Source organism: Odocoileus virginianus, chromosome 9 (assembly GCF_023699985.2).
Source record: "Odocoileus virginianus isolate 20LAN1187 ecotype Illinois chromosome 9, Ovbor_1.2, whole genome shotgun sequence".
Lineage (NCBI taxonomy): Eukaryota > Metazoa > Chordata > Mammalia > Artiodactyla > Cervidae > Odocoileus > Odocoileus virginianus.
This window is the reverse complement of record NC_069682.1, coordinates 8,618,374-8,645,534: the sequence shown is the minus strand read 5'-3', so window position 1 is coordinate 8,645,534 and position 27,161 is coordinate 8,618,374. Positions and strand designations below refer to the sequence as shown.

At 41.8% G+C, this 27,161-nt stretch overlaps 1 protein-coding gene across 4 annotated transcripts in view; it reads right to left on the bottom strand.

Annotated features, from left to right (window-relative positions):
• Window positions 1–27,161, bottom strand: part of MACROD2 (mono-ADP ribosylhydrolase 2) — a 2,170,814-nt gene that overhangs the window by 121,106 nt on the left and 2,022,547 nt on the right. For 2 of the 4 annotated variants that reach the window (XM_070471908.1, XM_070471911.1), the window contains exons 12-13: window positions 22,642–22,752; window positions 17,518–17,586 (exon numbers count right to left, since the gene is read on the bottom strand). The exons of 1 other annotated variant lie outside the window; for it this stretch is intronic. In XM_070471908.1, the coding sequence (XP_070328009.1) occupies window positions 17,518–17,586; window positions 22,642–22,752 (180 nt within the window). The remainder of the gene's footprint in view (window positions 1–17,517; window positions 17,587–22,641; window positions 22,753–27,161) is intronic. One more of the 4 variants, XM_070471909.1, reaches the window with a different exon arrangement.

Genomic DNA, 27,161 nt, shown 5'->3' with positions numbered 1-27,161 from the left:
AATGTTTTCTTCTGCCTCTTGCAGAAGGTCTTACAAAGAGTCAGAACATAGCAAATAGCACTTGATGACCATAATACCATTTTCACTGGTGCTTTTAAATTTTCAAATTTAAATACATCCCAAAAATACAAGAGAAGACTCTACACATGGACATCACCAGATGGTCAACACCGAAATCAGATTGATTATATTCTTTGCAGCCAAAGATGGAGAAGCTCTATACAGTCAGCAAAACAAGACCAGGAGCTGACTGTGGCTCAGATCATGAACTCCTTATTGCCACAATCAGACTTAAATGGAAGAAAGTGGGGAAAACCACCAGACCATTCAGGTATGATCTAAATCAAATCCCTTATGATTATACAGTGGAAGTGAGAAATAGATTTAAGGGACTAGATCTGATAGACAGGGTGTCTGATGAACTATGGACAGAGGTTTGTGACATTGTACAGGAGACAGGGATCAAGACCATCCCCATAGGAAAGAAATGCAAAGAAGCAAAATGGCTGTCTGAGGAGGTCTTACAATTAGCTGTGAAAAGAAGAGAAGCAAAAAGCAAAGGAGAAAAGGAAAGATATGCCCATTTGAATGCAGAGTTCCAAAGAATAGCAAGGAGAGATGAGAAAGCCTTTCTCAGGGATCAATGCAAAGAGATAGAGGAAAACAATAGAATGGGAAAGACTAGAGATCTCTTCAAGAAAATTAGAGATACCAAGGGAACATTTCACACAAAGATGGGCTCAATAAAGGACAGAAATGGTATGGATCTAACAGAAGCAGAAGATACTAAGAAGAGGTGGCAAGAATACACAAAAGAACTATACAAAAAAGATCTTCATGATCCAGATAATCACAATGGTGTGATCACTCACCTAGAGCCACACATCCTGGAATGTGAAGTCAAGTGGGCCTTATGAAGCATCACTATGAACAAAGCTAGTGGAAGTGATAAAATTCCAGTTGAGCTATTTCAAATCCTAAAAGGTGATGCTGTGAAAGTGCTGCACTCAATATGTCAGCAAATTTGGAAAACTCAGCAGTGGCCACAGGACTGGAAAAGGTTAGTTTTCATTCTAATCCAAAGAAAGGCAATGCCAAAGAATGCTCAAATTATTGCACAATTGCACTCATCTCACATGCTAGTAGAGCAATGCTTAAAATTCTCCAAGCCAGGCTTCAGCATTATATGAACCATGAAATTCCAGATGTTCAAGCTTGTTTTAGAAAAGGCAGAGGAACCAGAGATCAAATTTCCAACATCTGTTGAATCATTGAAAAAGCGACAGAGTTCCAGAAAAATATCTACCTCTGCTACATTGACTATGCCAGAGCCTTTGACTGTGTGGATTACAATAAACTGTGGAAAATTATAAAAGAGATGGGGATGCCAGACCACCTGACCTGCCTCTTGAGAAACCTGTATGCAGGTCAGGAAGCAACAGTTAGAGCTGGACATGGAACAACAGACTGGTTCCAAATAGGAAAAGGAGTACATCAAGGCTGTATATTGTCACTCTGCTTATTTAACTTATATGCAGAGTACATTATGAGAAATGCTGGGCTGGAAGAAGCACAAGCTGGAATCAAGATTGCCGGGAGAAATATCAATAACCTCAGACATGCAGATGACACCACCCTTATGGCAGAAAGTGAAGAGGAACTAAAAATCCTCTTGATGAAAGTGAAAGAGGAGAGTGAAAAAGTTGACTTAAAACTCAACATTCAGAAAACTAAGATCATGGCATCTGGTCCCATCACCTCATGGCAGATAGATGGGGAAACAGTGGAAACAGTGGCTGGCTTTATTTTTCTGGGCCCCAAAATCACTGCAGATGGTGATTGCAGCCATGAAATTAAAAGATGCTTACTCCTTGGAAGGAAAGTTATGACCCACCTAGACAGCAGAGACAGTACTTTGCCAACAAAGGTTCATCTAGTCAAGGCTATTGTTTTTCCAGTAGTCATGTATGGAGGATGTGAGAGTTGGACTATAAAGAAAGCTGAGCACTGAAGAATTGATGCTTTTGAACTGTGGTGTTGGAGAAGACTCTTGAGAGTCCCTTGGACTGCAAGGAGATCCAACCAGTCCATCCTAAAGGAAATCAGTCCTGGGTGTTCATTGGAAGGACTGATGCTGAAGCTGAAAGTCCAATATTTTGGCCACCTGATGCGAAGAGCTGCCTCACTCGAAAAGACCCTGATGTTGGAAAAGATTGAAGACAGGAGGAGAAGGTGACAACAGATGATGAGATGGTTAGATGACATCACTGATTCACAGGTTTGGGTGAACTGTGGGAGTTGGTGATGGACAGGGAGGTCTGGCGTGCTGGAGTCCATGTGGTCGCAAAGAGTCGGACACGACTGAGTGATTGAACTGAACTATACTGTAATACATTGTAATTGGTACTTTCTGAAGGCCTGACTTTGTATGAATCACTAGAAGATAAGATGATGGACAATGTACATGTTATCCTTCCTCCATGGAAGTTGAGTTAGAGGGAGCTGGGGGAAAAGAAAGGATGCAAAAGAAAAGAGAGGTGTCCATGGTTACAGGTTACTGTAAGTGTCATGGATTAATTACAAGGGGCTCGGACAGACATTGAGTGGAGGAGCCGCCATATCTAAAAAGATGGTCAGAAAAGGCCATGATGAGATGGAGCCATAGTGGGGAAAAGGGTTCTGTAAGCTAAGAATGGAGAGGCAGGTGTAGTCGCTAATGTTACATCTTATATGTTGTAGTTATGTTTGCATTTAACTTGGGGGAAACATGAAACTATTACATGAATTCAAGAAGCAGTGGGCTCATTTTGCTTTGCTTGGGAATGTCAGTTGGCCCTCGGACCTTTTACTTTCTTCCATCTTCACTCATCCTTTCCCCTGCTATGTAACGGTTCTCTCTGTGAATCACGCTTCCTATCCTACAGTTTGCCTTTTTTTCATCAAGTAAAAAAAAAAACTCACTATGGTTCATATGGTGACCATATGCCCTGAATTTTTTTTTATTGAAGTGTAGTTGATTTACAATGCTGTGTTAGTTTCAGATGTACAAGATGTACAGCAGTGATTCAGATCTCTCTCTGTCTCTCTCTCTCTCTATACACACACACACACACACACACACACACACACACACACCACTTTTTTCAGATTCTGTTCCCTTATAGGTTATTACAAAATACTGAGTCTAGTTCCCTGTGCTATACAGTAGGTCCTTGCTGGCTATCTATTTTATATATTTTGGGCTTCCCTGGTGGCTGTGATGGTAAAGTGTTCGCCTGCAATGCAGGAGACCCAGGTTCAATCCCTGGGTCAGGAAGATCCCCTGGAGAAGGGAATGGCCGCCCACTCCAGTATCCTTGCCAAGAGGATTCTATGAACAGAGGAGCCTGGAGGACTTCATTCCATGAGGTCGCTAAGAGTCGGACACGCCGGAGTGACTAACACAGTCACACACAGACACGTTAATACCAACCTCTTAATGCTCTGAATTTTTAAGTATAATTCTAACTGCCGAGATTCTATTATATCTTCTTGTCAGATCACATAATATGATTCCTTGAAGGAAAAAAGAGAAAAATATTTTCCTTCTGAGCATGGACCATCACCTCCTTCTGCAATGCAGGAGATGCAGGAGACGTGGGTTCGATCCCTGGGTCAGGGAGATCCCCTGGAGGATGAAATGGCAACCCACTCCAGTATTCTGGCCAGGACAATCTCATGGACAGTCTTCTAGTAGGCTACAGTCCATGGGGTTGCAAAGAGTCAGACACGGCTGAGCAATTGAGCACACACATTGAGTGAATATTTAGTAATGTCTCTGCCTCAGAACGTGGTTGGCATCAAAAACATTTATGGATAGTTTAGGCAAACTGAAGCCATCTAACGGCTTTTGAAAAACATGTCTCTTGAAAGACTTAGATCTTTATGAGTCGCCCAATATCACAAAAACATCATAAATCATAGAGCAAGCTGGGAGAAATGCTGTCTCGCAGATTCATGTTGGGTCTAGAACAGTGTCTGAGTGTACGTACATGTGTGTGGTTTTGTGTATGCACAGATGTGTATGTGAGTGTTACTGTGCTATCTGGATGAGAAAGAAAGCTAACCGTTAAATGAAAGAGAAGTTTCTGCTAAATGCTATCAATGTTCGTTAGGAGACCTTGTCTTTATACTTGATTAAAAAGATATTTCAGTCTTTGCCACTGGCTAGTCAGTTATTCTTTCCTTTTTGTCTTAACAAAGCAGCAGTTCTGAGACATTCTCTGCCTCTCTCTCAATAAAAATACCCACCTTGGGGACAGTGGTGGAAAGGACAGATGACAACAAAATGTCATTAGGAATGAGGCAGATACACATTTTTGCTCATAGAATCTACTATCAAAAACTGACAGGCTACATATTCTGAAACAAGAGGATATTTCTTCAAAAAAAAACTGTGTTGCTATGAATTTAGGAAACTCAAGCTCCATTTTTCAAAAGTTATTTTACTAGTGTTTATCTTTCATTATGATAATGATTATAATTTATCAAAAGCAAAACTTTAAACAATATGTTTTAATTCTTCTGGTTAGGATATGAGATTGTTTCCCAAACTATAACCTGTTGTATTAAAATGGTTTATATATGAAAAAAAGGACAAACAAAACAACTTTTAAAAAAATTTGGTCAATTAAAATGAGAAATGCCACATGCTTCAATCTCCCTGAGCTTCTCAATGCATGTCAGCATGTTGAAGGCTCTGAAAAGACCTGTAATGTAGAAACTACCTTGTATAAATTTGTGGCTTCTAGACTGTTTTGACGGCTGAATGTCCAACTCTTTGTGACCCCGTGGACTGTAACTCACCAGGCTCCTCTGTCCATGGAGTTCTCCAGGCAAGAATAGCTTTTATAATTTACTAACACTTATTAACATCTTAAAGGTCCATACACAGGTGAATGGATGAAGATGTGATACACAAACTCACAGAATGGAATACCACTCAGCCATAAAAAGACTGAAATAATGCCCCTGGCAGCAACGTGGAAGGACAAATACTAATAAGTCAGAAAGACAAATACCATCTGATATCACTTATATGTGGAATTTGTAATATTACACCAATGGACTTATCTACAAAGTAGAAACAGACTCACAGATGTAGAGAACAGACGTGGTTGCCCAGAGGGAGGGGGCCTGGGAGAGGGATGGAGTTTGAGGTTCACAGATGCAAACTGTAGAATGGATTACCAAGGTCCTATGGTATAGCAGTGGAACTATATTCAACATCCTGTGATAAACCATAATGGCAAAGAGTAGAAAAAAAATGTATATAGTATATATAACTGACTTACTTTGTTGTATGACAGAAATTAACACAATGTTGTAAATCAACTATACTTTGATAAAGAATAAACAGAAAAGAAAAATAGACTGCTCTTAGAAGATGCTCTTGATTTATTCAGACTGTCTAGGAATATACCTTCTATGGGTCTATCTTAAGGAGTTCCAAATATTATTTTTTATACTAATTAACAAGAAAGTGACAAGATAGAAAAAAGTATACTCTAAGAATAGTACATTTTTATGAGTCAAAGTTCAATAAAAATTCTTGAATAGGTATGAGTGATATTATGATTTTGATTTGTTGAAAGAAAAGACTGCATTTTTGGTGGGGCAAGCACACATGTTGGTTCCTCTGGCCCCAGTGTGATTGCTTGTCTTGGTATAATTATTAACAGCACCCTCATCACTCTCAAGAGTGTGCTTGTTGTAAAGATGTATGATTACCCTTATTAGGCCATGTTGACAAAAGCATCCTAAAATATGGACGTACAGACCTTCCATTTTAGGTCTTTTCTGTAAAAGACTAAAACACGAAGTAGGCAGAAGCAGTCACAGAAGAGACAAAAGGACCCTCTACGAGTGGCATTCAATCCAGGGTACCCAGCTATCAAATCCTTCTTGGTGAATGGGGGCCAGAGAGAGTGTGCAGTGTTCCTGCCTGTCTGCCCAGCTTACTTCAGTTGTTTTCAACATTCAGCAGGTCCTTGCCAGTATGATGGACCAGAGCATGTTCACCTTGATGGGCAGGGACTGAGCCACAGTATTTTGAACATCACCTGCAGTTTAACTTCTTTAACTTTATACAGGTCAATAGATTTGGTGAGGATTCAATGAGATACAGGAGTCCTATTTGGAGTAGTTAGAATTCTAAAGCCAACACATACACTTAATAACAGTAATTGTAAGAAAAAAAAAAAGTCAACACCTGCTGAAAGTTTACTATGTTTGAGCAGCTGTTACAAGCACTTTTAGTTTTCACAACTCTGTGATATAAATACTATTATTATCCCCATTTTACAGAGGAGAAAACTGAGGCACAACCTTAAAAAGTTACCCAAGGGTGGCGATGTGACTCCAAAATAAACTTATTTGGCTTATAAGGCTACATGACTTACCCCAAAGAGCTTAACAGCTAGGCCAGTGAATCTGAAAATAGATTACAGGGATGCTTATCTTAATTCAGACCTATAAGGACCAACAGTTTGATCCAAAATTGTGTTTTGGACAAGGGTTACCATCCCACTCAGTTAATTCCCATGACCTAGTCTGGGATAATTTTGTTTCCAAGCCTCACTCACCAGATCTTTAGAATACACCCAAGAAATCACATGACTGAATTGACTGCTACAAATGTATAATTACAGTCACACTTAATTTGTAACAGAAAAAATACATATGTGAAAATGTGATTGGATGGCAACTGTTACTTGCCTTCCAATTGCTGTATGTATCTTAAATTATGTGTACATTAAAATATATGTATATTTTAAACTTTACCAAATGGGAGATAAATATAATTTAAATACCAAAAAGTAGATGCATGATTTTATCTATTTTGACCAATTTAACCTGATTTTAAACATATATAATCAAAGCATTTGAAGCATGTATCTGAAAAGCCTTATCATAAATTAGGCATAAATAACTAGCCTCAATCATTGGGAATAGTCTATATACATTCACCATTTAGAAGGAGTTTATCTTGTTCTCTTACAAGAGGATCCAAGTCTAGAGTGAACAAACAAGTAAGTCCATGGCTTGAATTTTTATTTTTGTTCTTACAGCATTTGGGGAAAATTTCACTTCTTGAAACAGGATTCTGAAAGGGAACTTGCTCTAATACGAGCCTCGATAATAGTAACAATCATTCTGGGAAAGTGGCCGTGATGTTAGGAGAATTATAAGTGGCCCTTGTCTGTGATAGGTTCTATATCCAATATTGAGGACCTACTGTGCACAGGTCCTCAATATTGGATGTAGAACCTATCATAGACAAGGGCCACTTATAAGATATTAACAAGAGGTGGCAAGAATACACAGAAGAACTGTACAAAAAAGATCTTCACGGCCCAGATAATCACGATGGTGTGATCACTCACCTAGAGCCACACATCCTGGAATGTGAAGTCAAGTGGGCCTTAGGAAGCATCACTGTGAGCAAAGCTAATGGAGGTGATGGAATTCCAGTTGAGCTATTTCAAATCCTGAAAGATGATGCTGTGAAAGTGCTGCACTCAATATGCCAGCAAATTTGGAAAACTCAGCAGTGGGCACGGGACTAGAAAAGGTTAGTTTTCATTCCAATCTCAAAGAAAGGCAATGCCAAAGAATGCTCAAACTACCGCACAATTGTTCTCATCTCCCATGCTAGTAAAGAAATGCTCAAAATTCTCCAAGTCAGACTTTAGCAATATGTGAACCGTGAACTTCCAGATGTTCAAGCTGGTTTTAGAAAAGGCAGAGGAACCAGAGGTCAAATTGTCAACATCAGCTGGATCATGAAAAAAGCAAGAGAGTTCCAGAAAAACATCTATTTCTGCTTTATTGACTATGTGGATCATAATAAACTGTGGAAAATTCTGAAAGAGATGGGATTACCAGACCACCTGACCTGCCTCCTGAGAAATCTGTACGCAGGTCAGGAAGCAACAGTTAGAACTGGACATGGAACAACAGACTGGTTCCAAATAGGAAAAGGAGCACGTCAAGGCTGTATACTGTCACTCTGTTTATTTAACTTATATGCAGAGTACATCATGAGAAACACTGGGCTGGAGGAAGCACAAGCTGGAATCAAGATTGCCAGGAGAAATATCAATAACCTCAGATATGCAGATGACACCACCCTTATGGCAGAAAGTGAAGAACTGAAGAGCCTCTTGATGAAAGTGAAAGAGGAGAGTGAAAAAGTTGGCTTAAAGCTCAACATTCAGAAAACTAAGATCATGGCATTTGGTCCCATCACTTCATGGGAAATAGATGGGGAAACAGTGTCAGACTTTATTTTTCTGGGCTCCAAAATCACTGCAGATGGTGATTGCAGCCATGAAATTAAAAGACATTTACTCCTTGGAAGGAAAGTTATGAGCAACCTAGATAGCATATTAAAAAGCAGAGACATTACTTTGCCAACAAAGGTCCATCTAGTCAAGGCTATGGTTTTTCTAGTAGTCATGTATGGATGTGAGAGTTGGACTATAAAGAAAGCTGAGCACTGAAGAATTGATGCTTTTGAACTGCGGTGTTTGAGAAGACTCTTGAGAGTCCCTTGGACTGCCAGGAGATCCAACCAGTCCATCCTAAAGGAGATCAGTCCTGGGTGTTCATTGGAAGGACTGATGCTGAAGCTGAAACTCCAATACTTTGTCCACCTGATGCGAAGAGCTTACTCATTTGAAAAGACCCTGATGCTGGGAAGGATTGAGGGCAGGAGGAGAAGGGGATGATAGAGGATGAGATAGTTTGATGGCATCATCGACTCAACAGACATGGGTTTGGGTAAACTCCAGGAGTTGGTGATGGGCAGGGAGGCCTGCGTGCTGCGGTTCATGGGGTCACAAAGAGTAGGACACGACTGAGTGACTGAACCGAACTGAACTGATGCACAGGTCACTGTGTTGTCCTGAAACATGAAAATGAATGAGATTTGATATTTGATTTCAAGATATTTACATAATAGTGAGTTGGATATATCATATATATTATATAGATATAAGGCACATGATAATTTTCATACAGATTTACAAGAAACAGTAAAAAAAACAGTCCTCTCTTGTATGAGATAAAATGTAATAAGGAGAGGAGAAATCAAGAAAGATGAAAAGGTGGATCTCCTCCTCTCCCTCCAACAACTGCCCTGTATTATATGGATTGATTCCTGTCCTTGAAATGTTGGCTCAGATAATTTGATGGAAATAAGGGAAGGAGACAGGGAGGGCGAGAAAGAGTTAAGACAGGAAGGGAACAGTGAAGTGAAAGACTAAGGTAAGACATTGGGAGTGAATCCTAGATGAGCAGATATAGCAGAATGATGGTGGAATACAGCAGGCCAGTGAGGTTTGGGAGATGAAAGGTAAAGTGAGCTGGGCTACAGAGCAGGGTCCCTGTGGGCTATGAGGGAGCATAAACCAGACCAGACAAAGCGGTCTGAGCTTCATGTCTGGTGGGGTCAATAGCTGGAGGTGTCTGTGTCCTCATTCCTAAGTAAGACTGTCACTGCAGCTTAGGAATCAAGGCCATGATGAGAGTCAGGACTGTGACGTGGACCAAGTAGGCTGGTCTGTGCTGTCGCCTCAGCCTCAATGCCCTGCGAACCTAGCCTGGTTCTCATTTCCCCACACTGCCCTCCCACTGCATCCTACTTCCCACAGACACGGAATATCCCTTTCTCCAGAAGTATGATTTGGGAAGCAGTATGGTGGGATTGAAGAAGCCTGGGTTTTGGGTTCAGGCAGATTTGGTTCCCAAATCCTAACTAACTTTTGGGTAACTGGACCAGTCACTCAAACTTTCTGAGCCTCAGTTACCTGCAAAATCAGGATAGTAATATTGACATCTTAAAAGTCATGAGTTATTATTACTCTATACCCACTGAATGGGCGAAAATTAGGAAAAACAAAAATAATGATTGCTGATAGAAATATTAATTGTTATAGTCTTCTGAGAAAGTCATTTGGTCATATCTATTAAAAACATATACTCTTCAAGGGAGAATGCATGCTTTGGAATTTTTCCCGTGCAAATAAAAGCACTTCTTATAAAGATATATGGGCAAAGACATCTATTGCAGCTTTGTTTGTATGGCAATAAAGTGAGAAGAAAGTGCTTGCTCATCATAGGATAATGGTTGGATAAACTATAGTGCATCCAAGCTATGGAGTACACTTGAGCTTTAAAATGGATGAATTAGATTTACACAAATGACTACCAGGGGTTTCCACAAAGTTTTGCTGTCTGTAACAAGTGCATAGACTATGATATATTTTTTAGAAAATAAGCACATATATTTTATTTTATTATTATTTTTTTATTAGTTGGAGTCTAATTACTTTACAATATTGTAGTGGGTTTTGTCATACAGTGACATGAATCAGCCATGGATTTACATGTAAAATAAGCACATATATTTTAAAATGGCTAAAAATTCGGTGCCTCCTACTGTGTGTCAGACATTCCTTGACATGTTTAAGGGGGTTGACTTGTTTTAAAGTTCAATCCCATGATGGAGGTGTCATCATTCCCATTTTACATATGAGGAAACTGGGGTGCACATAGATTAAATAATTTGTCCTAAGTCACATAACTCAAGAGGAGAGCTGGAATCTGGGCTCTGGGAATTGAACTCAGAGACTAGATTCTTAATCGGTGTGCTTTACTCTTTGAATATCTGGAAGGTGGGAAGGAAGTGAACAAGATAAAAGGAAAATGATATTAGAATCACACATCATATAACTGATTGATACAAAATCTTACGCGGTTGCAAATATTCAGAAGGTAATGTGTGTAGAATGGCCCTCAGAGAGCAAATGGTAGTTGTCTCCAGGAGCTGTGACTGTATTTGTGGTTTTATTCTTTTTTCTTAAATCTTAACTCTTTATTTTTTAAATTTATTTTCAACTGGAGGATAATTGCTTTACAACGTTGTATTGGCCATGTGTTTTTACTATATTCCTTAAACACTCCTATTAATTATTTGAATTTTCTACAATGAACATATATTATTTAAAAAATCAAAAAAAGGAACAAACTCTATTCATTGTAGAAAAAAATAAAGTTTTGTATGCATTTTTAAATTAATTTGAATTCCCTTACAGGAATGATCATGAACATTTACCAAGTTAAAAGAATGTTCCTGGCTAGTATAGAATTTAAAACTGAAACCAAAGAAATGACTCAAAATGGAGCCTGGGTAAGTAAATTATAGACTTTTGCTCATTGGAATTATTAATACAATTAAATGATATTAGACTATCAAAAGACATGGAAAAAATTTCACAATTTTGCTATATTTAAAAGACAACTTCAAAAGGATATGCATTGAAGAATACTCCCCCTCCAAAAAAAATTCATATATATATATATATATATATATGTATATATATATATATATATATATGGTAGCCTAGAAAAAGACTGGAAGTTTATATACTAGCACACTAATATGTTTATTTCTCAGGATTGACATTACGAGTGATTTTTTCATTTCTTTGTTTGCTTATTTTTTCATTGAATAAACACACATTACTTTTAAAATAAGATAAAGGTAAGCGATAAAAAATATCTTAATCTTCTCCCTGGTAAATCAACCCCAAATCAAGATTTTATCCTGAGAAGTGATCATAGATACACATCCAGATTTATCTAAAATATAAATACTTCATTTCGGTATTATTTATAACACAGAGATTGTAAATAACTAAATAATCTAACATTAGGACACTGGCTATGTAAATTATGGGACAACCATATGATGCAGTATTTTGGCTCCAATAAAAAGTATGCCTTTGAGAAATTTTTAAAGACATGGGAAAATGTTCAGGGTATGTTGCTAATTGAAAAGTAAACTTTTCTTTTTTACAATTTAATCGCTGAAATGAAAATGATTATATGCTTTTGTTACCTTTTATACTTTTGTGCCGGAGAAGGCAATGGCACCCCACTCCAGTGCTCTTGCCTGGAAAATCCCATGGACGGAGGAGCCTGGTGGGCTGCAGTCCATGGGGTCGGGAAGAGTCAGACATGACTGAGTGATTTCACTTTCATTTTTCACTTTCATGCACTGGAGAAGAAAATGGCAACCCACTCCAGTGTTCTTGCCTGGAGAATCCCAGGGACAGGGGAGCCTGGTGGGCTGCCATCTATGGGGTCACATAGAGTCAGACACGACTGAAGCGACTTAGCAGCAGCAGCAGATACTTTTCTGCATTTAAAAAGACTTTTCGATAAATATGCAGTATGCTTTCCAGTGGAAAAATAAGCACTAAAACATATAGAATAAGATAGTATCATTTTTGCGGCTTATGTGAGATCATGTGAGTATCTGGCATGGGAGTTAATATTGTTAAGGTAGTTCCTCTCTCTCCAACCACCATGCACACCTTTCTTTCTCTCCTTCCTCTCAGGTTACCTTTTCGTGAAGCGAAAAATAGATTGTATGGAAATGAAAGCACTGAGTCCAGGAGATACTCCATATGTCTTAGCTCTCTCCTCTTCACTGAACTACCAGGGGGCAACGGCTCTCATTCCACGCTTCAGACTCTTCCCAGCCCAGAGTGAGCGCCCAGAGGGGCCGCGGCGTCCGACGCTCCATCAGCGCATAGCTGGGACAGGGGCACAGCTCTGGCCCACCGCGGCGGGGCGTGGGCAGGATGCCAAGCGGGGCGAGAAGGGATGCCCAGACCAGGGGAAGAACTAAGGGAAGTCAGGCGAGAGAAGTCTGAGGGCAGCTTCACGGGCGGCCCAGTGTTTTGTTTCTCCCCAACAGTGTAGACAAGAAATAGAAACAGACTCTGGAGGCTTGCAGCTACTTGTGGTTGGGAGCATTTATGCTCATTTCTTGGGCTTCCTTTGTGGCTCAGCTGGTAAAGAATCCACCTGCAATGTGGGAGACCTGGGTTCGATTCCTGGGTTGGGAAGATCCCCTGGAGAAGGGAAAGGCTCCCCACTCCAGTATGCTGGCTGGAGAATTCCATGGACTGTATAGTCCATGGGATTGCAAAGAGTCGGACACGACTGAGTGACTTTCACTTCACTTCACTTCACTTGCTCATCCCTGAATCCGATTGCTCACACATAACCCCACCCTTTCTCTGCTGTCTTCTGTGGCAAGCCTGACTCTTTCTCAACCTTTCCCCCATCCTCTGGAAATTCTGACCTCTAGGAGGCCTGAAACTAGATTGAGGGTTAAGGTGTCCTTCGCCAAGTGACATCCCACTTCATAAACAGCAGACAGCAATGATGTGACTTACTCAGAGCTGCAAAGGAATACAAGCTCGAGTGTGTGTGCACCTGAGCATTAGTTGATTTTGTTCATATGATGAGCATATGGTTTAGTCTAGCTGACCTTCAAATTCAAATTGGGTAGATTAAGAAATAAGATGGGCTTCCCAGGTGGTTCAATGGTAAAAGAATCCACTTGCCAATGCAGGAGATGCTGGTTTGATCCCTGGGTTGGGAAGATCCCCTGGAGAAGGAAATGACAACATACTCCAGTATTCTTGGCTGGAGAATCCCACGGACAGAGGAGCCTGGTGGATTACAGTCCATGGGGTCACAAAGAGTGGGACATGACTTAGTGACTAAACAACAACAAAAAGAAATAAGATAGGAGAATCAAGATGTGTTTAAATAGCATTGTTCCCCCTAATAAGGTGCATTAACCTTGGCTGCAAGTGAGGATGATCTATTAAGAGTTAACAGGACAGAGAAGAGTTAACTTAACTCTCCAAGAGTTAAGCAGACTGACTATATCTTAAATAATGATGATGAGGATGTAGCAGTTTCAGCCAGAGTACTTGATATTCCTAATGCTCATTTTAATCCTGATTGCCTCTATATTTGCTAACTTAAATAGCCTTAACATTTGTACTCTTGGGTTTGTATTTAAGGATTTAAATTGTAAACTACCGTTAAATCAATCATTGGAATATTTCTACCAGTAGAGAAAGAAATCTGCCAATAGACAAGTGTGTGCCCTGTTTTATAAATGACCTCAGAGTTCCTATCAACTGACAGATATTTTCTCAGGTTTCTTTAACTTGGAGTTCATTTCTATTCCATCCTGGCTGTCGCATCCACCCCGTATGGATGAATTATTCATCAGCATTCCTCCTCCTCACATCTCATCCTCCCAGCTCAACCACTGCCCACCCAAGGGCTGGGATGAGTCACTGGAACAGGTGTCCTCCGTCTGGAGCTCAGAATCTAGCTCTTGATCCATGAGTTGTACCTCCTTCTGTTAGCGGTTTGGACGGTTAGCAGTTACACAGGGTAAATGGGCAGTAAGTATCCATTCTCAGCACCTGGTGGGAAATGTGGCTAGAACACTTGAACAAAATCACAGACCTAGAAGACACCCCCAAAGATGCTTCCTCTTGAAATTATTCTGCTTCCACATATCTGTTTTAATTTTTTTTTTAATCTTATCTTCCAAACCAAGTGACATTACCTGCTCATTTTTTGGTTTATTTTTAGTCCTTGCACTCTAAGAAGACAGTGAGGTTCCTGTGGGAGCCAAAATTATAACAAATATAAAGCCAGCCAACCAATAAGCAAAGCTAAAGATAACTGACAGGCTCAAAATCTCTGAGAATTATATTGGAAAGGATACTAAAAAAAAGGCCAGTCCATAATATTGGTGATTCCAAGACCTAAGAAGAAGATTCTGGGTCAGAAGCAAAGCCTAGAAAAGTCAAGAGCAGGGGTTCCTCGAGAAACTTTGCTCAGCAAAAATGCTCTGCACTTAAACTGGAGAGTGTAATAAGCATTTTTTAAAGCAATCTCATAGCTGCAGAGATCATAAATAGCCCAGACATCGCCAAGGAGATATATTTCTGCATGTAACATGATGGTGAATATTTGGAATGAATTCTCAACACATATGAATGCCTTTTAACCTCATCATGACCTCAATCTTGGAGGATCTCAATGGCAAATTCATTTCTTTTTTTCATTCTAAGCCATGTCTCTATCAATCAAGCTAAAGTATGTTGTATTTCCAACACTTGCAGTTCTATAAGCAACAGACGCTTGGTCTAAGCATTGGAATGATAATCAGTTAAAATAGTGGTCTTCTATAAATACATGCTATTTCAGAAAAAAGGCAAAAATCATAACCTGTATGTTCTGTTTTTAATGGAAACTGGATCACATGTAAATGTGAACTTCAAAATTCTTTTCCTTAGATTCAGGGGTTAATGGGCATTAACAATTTCAGTAAAAGAAACCCCCTTACTTCACATTTGGTCTTGCTAGGAAATGGCCTTTGTGATACATGACAGAACTCATTGGCGTTACCAGCATTAAAAGTTTCGTGTAAAAAAAGAAACACCTAAAAGTGTTCTGAGAAACTGATCCTGGCATGAGCAATTAATGGTGTGAGATCCTAAAAGCATGAAGAAACATCGCAGTGTGTTTCTGCAAAGGTGTGATATCTCCAAACCAAACAACGCCACAGGAAAAATCTCAGTTTGAAGCACTTAAATTAGATTACTTCTCTTGTGTCTGAAAACTTTGCTATTCCACTTCAAGACATTTAAAAATTGTTATCACAGGCTGAATGACTGGGACGGCTTCGCAGGTGGCTCAGTGGTAAAGAATCTGCTTGCCAGTGTGGGAGACGTAGGAGACACGAGGAGATACAGAGGATGGGGGTTCGATTCCTGGTTGGGGAACTAAGATCGCACATGCCCAGGAGCCACTCAGCCTGTGCGCCTCAAGAGAAGCCCCCTCACACACACCACAAACAGAACAAGCCCACATGGTGCAGAGAAAACCCAGAAAACAAACGTAAAACAGCAACCAAGAAACACATATTTGAGGAGTATGAAGGGAGATGCCAAGGGATTCATTAAAAAAAAAAAAAAAGACAATGAACTAGAAAAAGCCCACCAAAACAACAGTACAGTGGATGCTGTCTTGGGCCACAGGATCCCCTTCAGGAAGGAAGACCTTTCTCTTCTAGTCGTTGGCTGCCCTCATCCCTTCTCAAGCTTCTAGGGTCATCTGAACAGAAGAGAGAGGCTTCATCCAAGACCACAACCCCTTCCCCTGGCAGCCAGTGACAGGTGACTCCTCAGTGGGAGGTTTTAAGAGCCAGACTCTCACATCCCAACTGGACATCTCAGAACTGTCACGCCATCTTCAGCCTGGCTGCAGCTTCGGTTGAGAACGCCTCGCAGTTCAATTTCTTTATCCAGTTTTGCATTCTTTCCTTTCACAAGTATTGATTCCAAGAGCCCTCCCTAATAAAGGTTAGCTCCCTAGTCTCCTGGGGAACCCACCCTACATAGGTACCAGGGGAACAGTTTGAGCAATGGGCATGTATTGCTGTATTCTGGGAGGTAATTTTCCATTCTATAGAGGAGAAAACTGAACCACAGAGAAGTTAACTACTTGTGATGACATATCAATTCCTTGCTAAGTACTAGAATTCCTTGTGAAAGGCTACATACGTTGCTAGTGCCAGAGACAGGATCTAGGCCTCAAGCATCTGGCCCCGGAGCTCACACTCTTAGCAACTATTCTTCCTACACAGGATGCCTCACTTATAAAAACCATTTACAGGCAACAGGAGATGAAACGACTGATGTAAACAGTTGAGTGTTATTTTTAAGACAACTTTGATTTTCTAAACATTGATTCCAGGACTAGCTAATATCAACCTTACATGCAGACATATTTTCTTATCACTCCAAATGGAAGAAATGCATTCAGCATATTAATCTAAAAGTTCCAAGTAGGTCATATGGTTTAGCAGACGCCCATTTGTACAAGTACAACAATCTCATCTACCATTCAGAGAGTTTTTAGTAGTTATCAATTACAGATTTAAAATATTACTTTTTTGTGTGTGGGGACAATTAATCACAGGGGGGAGAAATGACAATTTCATTTTCCTTTAGGTAATACATATTTTTAAAACTGTTATCTGCACATGGATGTCCCTGCAATGTCTCCCTCAAACTTTCTCTTAGAACCTACATAATTTCTTCTTTTCCTTTTTTCTTCTTTTAAAGATACTTGGGTCAGCAACATTTTCTCACAGTAACTGTCCACAGAATGAGGAGTGATGCTCTTGTCAAAGATTTATTTTCAAGGATGCCTTTCAAACATTTCTTTTTTATTCTGCCTAGATAATGGAGTTCTCTGGTAGGTGATTCTCAAATGAACCCATTCCTGACAAGTAGCTGTAAACAGCCTCCTTCTGGTGTTTCAAATAAACATCTTCTTTAAACGTAATTTCTCCAATCATCCTGTTGTTTCATGAACAGTTACTGTTAGAGGAACAAATGGATATACAAATTCTGGAAAGGGTAGATATGGAATAAAATAGAGCAGGTTGGCTATTTGTGTTGGAAATAGAGATGCTTAAAGAGGATTGGATGGATTTGCTCACTATTTCATTTTCCCCAAACAAACAAAATCCAGATGGTTTCCTGAGAGTTTGCACAGATTTTTAGATGAGTCTCATACCTTCATCTTTACAGACTTCAACTGCTTCCTCTGAAGAAGGGCTGGGCGCCGAAGCGGTGCTGGTACCATCTGTGAGGCAGAAAGAGACGCTGTCTCAGAGTCTGTCCTGCAGGGTGGGCGCTGCCCTGCCCTGCCCACCTCACCTCCCACCCCACCGAAGGAAGAGGGAGCCCGTTTCACGCTCTCAGACACTGAATGGTCTTCAGAGGGGCTCAGGTTTGTGACTCTCCTCTATGACTATTGGAACAAGAACCCGTGGGTAAGACTGCGCCCAATGAACTACAAACTATGTTTCGGTGAGGAAGACTGGGACTGTTAGGCTTTGGCCTTTCGTTTCTTCCCTCGCCTCTAGAAGAATGGGAGGCTAGCTTTCTTAGTAAAAGGCTGCGAGCTTCTACAAAGCGCTTTTCTGTGTGTGTGTAAAGTCTGGGTTTCCTTAGCACCGTGCCTCGCCCCATTCCGCCACGCAGTCAGGCTGCAGGGGGGCGTCGGGCCGGTGTCCGTGCGGAGGCCGGGAGGAGGGGGGCGTTTGTCAAAGCACCAAGAGCTGCTTGGTGATTCCACGTCAGTCAGGCGCAGGGTGGGGGCCAAGGAACCTGGAGGGCCCTGTCCTGCGCTGCCAGCCCCCCCACCCCCACCGCAGCAGCAATTAACCTCATCGGAGCCCGTCTATTTAGGACTTCAGCACTCCGGGGACTCACTCCACTTGGCCTGCAGAATGGTAACTAACTTACTAACACTGAAATAGTACATTTAAGATGGGAAGGATTACCAAAATCACTTGGAATGGTTAATACTTGACAAATGGAAAAGGACTGTATACATTTTTTCATGCAGTAACGAGGTTATAGAACTAAAGATAACTCAAAAACGCATGACCACACACACACACGCGTGCGCGCGCTCAGGACATTTATATCAGACTACGGCTGGGCAAACATGTGTGAGTTGCTCAGCTATGTCTGACTCTTTGCAACCCTGTGGACTATAGCCCAACAGGCTGCTCTGCCCATGGGATTCTCCAAGCAAGAATACTGGAGTGGGTTGCCATTTCCTCCTCCAGGGGATCTTTCCATCCCAGGGATTGAACTCACGTCTCATGTCTCCTGCATTGGCAGGCGGGGTCTTTACTACTAGCGCCACATACAAAGTCCTCTGGAATGGGTAGCCATTCCCTTCTCCAGGGGATCTTCCCGACCTCAGGATCCAACTCAGGTCTTCTGCATTGCAATTAGATTCTTTTTTTTTTTTTTAATTTTTTTCATTTATTTTTATTAGTTGGAGGCTAATTACTTTACAATATTGTAGTGGTTTTTGTCATACATTGACATGAATTAGCCATGGATTTACATGTATTCCCCATCCCGATCCCCACTCCCACCTCCCCCTGCAATTAGATTCTTAACTGTTTCAGCCACCATGGAAGCTCACAGCTGAGCAGAAGAATCTAACAAAAACCTGTTTTATAATAAAGTGATGAATATCTCAAAAAAAGACGGATTTTTCCATACAAAGTAAAAAAGTGGCTACCTTGGTAATGCCTTTAAAACTTTACAGATATACTTACTAAACTGAATCTCTGAAATAGTATTAATATTATTCTGTGAGCAATTAATAAGTATCTATATTTTCAACAAAATGAAGGCTAACCAGATTTTTTTTTCCCAGCATATCCTTTGTCTGTAATGTACATGACCATCACTTTCAGGTCACATTTCTATCAGAGCAGAGAATAAAAGTTTTTAGTAGGGAGATAATGGGAGATGAATCACTTTCTTTTGTTAGGTGACAAACTCCTATGAACAACAAAAGAACAAACTAAAAACAATCAATTCTCCCTTGATGTCACATCATCCCAGTTCTCTGCTTCCCTTCAAGGCAAAACTCCCCGAGAGAGCAGTCCATGTTGTTGCTCCAGACTTCCTCATCTCACAGCCTCTCCGTAACGTACTCCAATTGGCTTCCATCCTCCTTGCAGTATTCTCTTCTCAAAGGTGTCAGTGACCTCACTTTGCTAAGTCCAAGGGTCACTTTTCCTTTCTTACCTTCCTTGACTTCTCAGGAGCATCTCAGAGTCTACTCCATTCTTTCCGAAATACTTTCTTGCTGCAGCTGTTGCCTTTTCCCTTGTTGCCACAATCTAGATGCCATGGTATCCCAGGCCCGATTCTTCTCCTTATTTACATGTTCTCTCCAGTGAATCTCACCGAGTCACTGGCTTTCAGTAACATTTTTACACCAGCAACACCCAAGCCTGTATTTCTGGTCCACATCTCTTCCTAGAAATCCAGACTCATATATCTAAATGGCTTCTTGACATCCCATATGGCTGAGAGTCCTCTTGGATTTACCATGGGCAAATCTGAACTATCAACTCTATTAACAAAAACTGTGCCCTGTGGCCAGTCTTTCATACACTAGTTAGTGGCACCATCATCCACATAGTTACTGATGCTCAAAGCCTAGGATGTAGCCTGGGTTTCTATGCCTGTATCTAAACCATCAGTACATCCTGTCACCTCTGCCTCTGGGATGAAACACAGCAGTCGACTTTGTCTCCATTTCCAGAAACTGCCATCACTACCTTCCTGCTACAGTCTTTCAACTGGTCTCACTTTGGCTCTTCTGACTCATTTTCATTCACAGGCAAGAGTGAGCTAGTTAAAACTGATTATGTTTCCTCACTACTAAAAGCCTTCCATTGGCTTCTCCTTGTAGTTCTAATAGAATCAGTTCTTACTGATTACATCAGACATAACCTGGTCCTATGGTGTTTTCCTGAATCCCACCCCTGTTCTCCCTTATCCACCAGGCTCCAGTCACTCTGAACTTCTTTCTCCTACCTGTTAAAATTCACCTGAACATCTGCATTCTCTGGTCCCTTCATCTGGAACGTTCTCCTGCCATTTTATCCCTGAAATTTCACTTTAATTACTGTCCTCAGGGAGTCCTCCCTGAGTCCAGCCAATGGAAAGCTGCCTTCTCAGGATTCCTTCTACATTACCTCATTTCTCCACGAGGTGCTTATCACTACCATGCTTTTCTTATTATTTCCTTTTGGATCACTGCCACTGGAGCAAAAATTTCAAGGAAGAAAAGATACTGTCTCTATAGTTCGCTGCCCTATTTCAGGGCCCAGAGCAGTGCTTGGGCCACAGTGAACGTTGGATAGGTATTTGTTGAGTGGCTGTTTGAGGAATAAGATCTACCACTTTGATTTGATCATGACAGCAGTCAGAGCTGCTGGATGATGCTGGCTGGAGATTGTGCTTTTTGCATGATAGGGAAGAGGCGTGCAGAGCTGTGCAGTTAGAATTGAAGCTGGAATTTCTAATGAATGAAAGGAAGATATTTTTATTTTGGAAGAATAACAGCAGGTCAAAAGGATTTTAATGACCACCATTGCGCCTCTGACTTCTCTGCACCAGGACTAGGGAGGTAAAACAGTTACAACCATGCATGGTGACAGTGGCCAAGATCCAAGATGAATCCTGCCACTGGGCTCCGAACCAGTGACGACCCTGCTTAGAAGAACAAGAAGTGTGTTTAGGAATCTTCTCCACACTGAGAGGCAGCCATACTGTGGTATGTCCATCTGAGAGGTGGAGAAGAAGGCTTATGTCCTATGACTCTTTCCTAACATGCAAGACGGTCCCAAATCCATAAAGAAACTGCCTGTTCTCAACTGATTAAGGGGAAAAGAGATGAATAAATAAAATGCAGGCAGATGTGTGTGCATGTATACGTGTGTGTGTGTGTGTGTGTGTGTGTGTATACAAACAGGGTGGGAGAGATTTATGTTGGTAAAGAGTTTGGGACAGAGAGCAACTGGGGTTGCAAAGAATCAGATGTGACTGAGCATACAAACACGCACACACACGCACACACGCAATGAGTGAATAAAACCTGTAAAGCTGCAACATTCAGAGAATGGCCTCAGCCGTCAGCAGCCGGGTGACTAATACTCATCAGCCCCAAACAGTGAAAACAGTGACAGCTTTTCACAGCAGCCTCATCTTCCACGGAACATAACGATGCGGTGACCGAGAGCTGGGGGCAACGGTGGTGCGGATGACAACGTTTTTCTATATCAGAAATTCATTCCATCCCAAGGACTACGTTTAAGCAAGGGGAGCGGGCTGACCCAGCAGCAGGTACACGAGGTCCCGGCGCCTTGCTTCAGCGCCTCCTCTGATGGGCCGTCTTCAATTCCATCTTCCAGTTTAATAGTGAAGGCTTTCAGTTCTCCAGCAAAAGTTCCCAGGTTAATGCAGGAACTTCTCACTGACAAACCTGTCACACTACCTGGTTTGTTTCCAAGAGTCCAGCGTAAGGCTCAGACTGTGGCTGGCACATGAGCAGAGCTCCCCGTTTTAAAGAGGCCCCACTTGTTGGGCTCATTAGAACCAGAAGAATGACTCGTAAAAATAGAAGGAGGAGGTTTTTGTTTGGGTGGTTATGTTGACAACTGCATAACGTGTGTGTGAATTGTTCTTTGAAAGGAGAGCACCCTGAGTATAAAAATGGGGAGGAAGAAAAGAAAAACCTAAGGTGATGACCATCTTTTTTGAGCCTTAAGTGTTAAAAATGTTCAATTTACCATCCACAGCAGAAGATCTCTGAGCATGTCATTGGCACCTCCATTCTTTGGACCTCACAGAGCACTGGGTGTGGGGTAGTCAAGGCCACATCACAGCATCATCCACAACACACAGAAAAATGAATGAAGCACAGCTCTTAAAAAGCGAGTGCAGAACAGTACGGGACACTCCATGTGTTGTGGAAGGAACGCCTCTGATACCTGTCCTTTGAATGCTTCTCATTCTGTTCTTCCCCTCTAACTAAACCTGCTGATTCTGACCTGCCCTAGTCAGCCCAGCTCTGCCGCGGTCCTTCCAGCCTCTGCCGGGCGCGGGCAGAGCATCACTGAGCCAGCTGCTATCACACGGGAGCAAAGAGGAGCTCGTGACTGAGACCTCAGAGGGTCCTCTTCTGACTGAAGACCCTGATGCTCCGCGTTAGCAGGGCTGGTGATTGCCTGAGGGAGACCAGGGTGACCACCGAGGTTAACCCAGTGAAACGGCATAAACATTGAAAAGAGCACGAAGGCAAGCTATTGTTCACCTCTGGGGACGAGGCCGAGGAGACGCTTCAAAAGAAATCTGAGCCCACCTGCTTCTTGGCTCTGCTCTTCTATTTCTTCCGCACTTGGCTTTTCCTCTGGACCATTCTCATCTTTTAAGAAAACCACAGAGGGAAAAAAATTATACATCAAGTCAATTTATGAAATATCTCTTTATGGCCAATATGCAGCAGTGAAATTAATTGTAACCAATATAGCATGAATCGCCATAAAGCGAGGCAGAGAGATGAATCAGAGGCGTGGAGCAGAAAAATTACCTACATAAATAGGTGCGTTTATCCTCGGCCCTTCTCACATGATTTGCTTGGTGGAAAGCTGAACTGCGGTAAACAAAATTCACTCAGCAGTTCTAGTCACATCTCTCCTCTCACACAGCACTTCCCAAAGTGCCAAACAGATTTTAATTTCAATTTGCTTTTATCCCTTGACTCAAGCAATATGCAACGTGTAAGGAGCGTTGGCTGATTATGTTCCTACGCACTTTATTTTCCTGTTTGATTTATGTTGCAAAAAACCCACTTATTTTTACTTAATTTTTTTTTTTCAGTTTTTACTTAAATTTTTTTACCGGGGTATAGCTGTTTTACAGTGTTGTGTTTCTGCTGCAAAACAAAGTGAATCAGTCACACATATACGAATATCCCCTTCTCATGGACCTCCCTTCTGCCCCCTCCCCATCCCACCCCATTAATTTCTCAGACATTTACTTACATTTTACACACGACAGTCTAACATTTCTATGCTACAAAATATTCTGTCTTGAACAGATGATGTTGGTCAAGTTTATGCCAGAATACATAACTCCTTGAAAAATAAATAACTGGGCAGATATAATGGTGGCTATATATTAGAAACTAGCTAAAAATTTCCCTTTGGCTTAAAATGTATATAATATATCTCTGTGGATTTATGTGCAGAAAAAAGTAAACTTTTCAAAGGCAAATAAAGGCATCACTTTAGAACTCATTGCTGGGAGGGTTTCCAAATGTGTTTAGAAATCTTTTTAAATGATAAATTTATATAAAGACAAAGGAATAAAATATAAGACACACAGTTAAAGTACAGAAAACAGAGAAACAGAAGTTATCAGTACACACTGGTTAAAGATGGCCAAAGCGCCCTGTTGCTCAAGGGGTGGAATCTACTTCTTTATTCCTTAACTTCGGACTGGTTCTATGACTTGTTTAGACCAGTGAAATGTGGACATGATTCTCTGGGCCCCTCAAGCCAAAGCCTATGAGAACTGGCAGCTTTTCCCTTCTTCGTCTGGGAAGCCAGTCACCCTGCTTAAAGACACTCAAGGGAGCCCCCCGAGGGGCGAGGGGGGCAGGGAGAGAGTGGCAGAGGGACCAGGCATGTGGATGAAGCCATCTCCCACCTTCCTACCTGGTTCTGCTGCCAGCTGAATGCACCCGATTGATGAGCTTAGCCAAGATCACCAAGAGCAGAAAGATCACCCTACCGAGTCCTTTAAAAATTCCTGACCCCCAGCCAGGCTTAAACCACTTAACTGAGTTGTACTTGAGCGCTCTGACCCACCATCTGTTACAACTACCAACATTTAATCCAGAGGCAAGAGGATGGGCATCCTCCCAGAGGAGGACGCGATTGGTGGAGCTGAAATAAGAGCCTCGGCGGCAGTGAGGGAACCTTTCACCAAGCAGTTCTGCAAAAGAACCTATTGAGGCGAGTGGAAAATGTGAAAACATCTGAAATTGACCTGAATGAAAGAAAAAGTTTATAACAGTGACAAAAATAAATAAATAAGAGCAACAGTGACATGGGGAAGGGATGCAGTCGATGAATAAGTGTATAAGTGTGGGGATGTCCCCAGGGGTCCAGGGGTTAGGAATCCACTCTGCAATGCAGGGGACATGGGTTTGATCCCCGGTCAGGGAACTAAGACCCAACGTGCCACAGAGCAGCTAAGCCCACTTGCCTGAACTACTGAGCCTGCGCCCCAGAGCCCATGTGCCACAGCTAGAGTCCAGGGGCCGCAACGAAAGATCCCACATGATGCAATGAAGATCCTGCACGCTGCAACTAAGTCCCAACACAGCCAAATAAAGTATGTATATAATTCCCTTGCTTGCTCCTTGGAAGAACGGCTATGACAGACCTATACAGTGTATTAAAAAGCAGGGACATTACTTTGCTGACAAAGGTCCATATAGTCAAAGCTGTGGTTTTTCCACTAGTCATGTATGGATGCTGAACACTGAAGAATTGAGGCTTTTCAACTGTGGTGTTGGAGAAGACTCAAGAGTCCCTTGCACTGCAAGGAGATCAAACCAGTCAATCCTAAAAGAAATCAACCCTGAATATTCACTGGAAGGACTGACGCTGACGCTGAAGTTGAAGCTCCAATGCTTTGGCCACCTGATGCGAAGAGCTGACTCATTTGAAAAGACCCTGAAGGCGGGAGGAGAAGGGGAAGACAGAGGATGAACTGATTGGATGGAGTCACTGACTCAATGTATGTGAGTTTGAGCAAATTCTGGGAGACTGTGAAGGACAGGGAAGCCTGGCGTGCTGCAGTCCGTGGTCGCAAAGAGTTGGATGTGACTTAGCGACTGAACCACAGCAAATCCCCTCTGCCCAGCACTGTGCCATTTGTCACAGGGTCATAGTATAACCTCGGTAGGGGTGGCTCTGCAGTTCCCCAAACCCAAGGTTCTCATGGCGTAGTTACAAGGACATTTCTGACGTCTCTCTGTCCTGGTTCTCCAGGGAGGTGCTGTAGGAAGACAGCAGTCATCCTTGATTCCCGCTCCTGTTCACAAGGTCCAGTTGGTACTGGAGCCCGTGTCAAAGCCATAGGTCAGAGTTCTGTCTTCCTCCCACTACATGGACTCAGACTCAAGCAGGAAAAATCTACCAGCTTTCCTGTCTCCCCCGACAGCCAGACCTTTTAACGCAGATTTTATAATAGGCTTGAAGTCTGCAGTGACCGACCGTTTTTAAAATTAATCTGGTCACCGCATCTCTCAGTGAGTGGAGGTAAACACCTTTCTTGTGAAGAGAGAAAGAGAGAAGGGAAAGAGAAACAACAGTTAAGCTGCAGGAAGTTTCCAGCAGTCCTAAACACATGAAAAGGAAATTCAGAGCCCCCACGTCCAACTTTACAACCCTAAGAAACAGTCTGGCTCTTTATCTCACCTACGGCTACTGAGTTTTTACCCTTAATCCCCGCGTCCGCGGTGGTCCCACTCCCTAATGAAATTGCCCAAGTGGAATGTTTTGTTTTCCACTTGGAAAACAATCTTGGCTGTGGGGTGCTCTGGGTTGCAGGATTTCTGCCCTTTGGAAGCAAATTCAAGAAACACTTGGTATGTTTATCACGGACGGAGTAAATGCCTTCTAGAAGAATGCTATATTTGGCATTTGAGTGCCTTGCCCTCAAACAAAAAGGTTTAGGTATATTGCTTTCATCAGTTTCCAAAGACAGTGCATCCTCAGAGCCAGCAGGGGGAGCCAGTGTAGAAGTCTTGCTTTCCAAGCCCAACTGATACATTCTCCAGCAATTAGACTAGCATTCATTTCACTTTCAGAAGGACAGTTTGCCTGGCTTCTAGCATCCCATCCATTTAAAATGCCTCAAATGGGTGAGTTCTGAGTGAAACGGCGGGCTTCCTCTGGTAGGAAAGAAAAAAATCCCATTACACCGTTACCCATAAGTATTGGATAAGGACAAGCTTTCCTTTTTGTGGCCTTGTCTGTCTAGCTGTCTTCACAGGAAGCACATAAACAATAAAAAAGTGAAGTAGACTGTGGAATGTAAACTTGAGGTTATTAGAAGGGATTTAAAAGGCTCACAATAAATGTGAAGAAATATAGGGAAGTGACAGGCTATTTTGTGAGCCTAAAAAATGTCACATGGAAGCTAAGTTCTCCTAGTTAATATAGCTCTAGGATTCCATATTTATTTCCAATAATAAATTTCCACCTCATTCATGTTGAGTGTCACATAAGATTACTTCCCCACGCCTACAAGCATGGTGACCTGTGCAAATTCTAATGGTTAAATTATGTTTGCTTCTCCAGTATGAAACCTCTGCCCTCTATTCTTTCAGCCCATATGCATGGAGCACATACTATATGCAAGGATATTTCAGGGATTTTATAGAAATAAAAATGAGAGACTCCTGCTGTAAAGCTGGAACCGAGCAGAATCCTACAGGGTTCTCCCACTTTCTCAAGTACAAAACCAAGAAGTTCACGATCAGGACAACAGCGTTGCAGACCCAGCATCTGATGCATGGTCTTGCTTTACAGTTACCATAACTGCCACCAGAGGGGAAAAAAACAAACTGTGTGATGCCAGACGGCAGCCATGCCAGAAGCTCCTCCCTCCGTCTCAAGAAGCACTGAGTCTATGGTTAGCATGATTCCAAGAACTGACCTCAAAAGAACGAGATGGACATGATTGCCCATAATAGTCTCTATCTTTGTTGGCATCAATATAACTGCAGTCTATCCTGCCCATATACAAGAGCAGGCA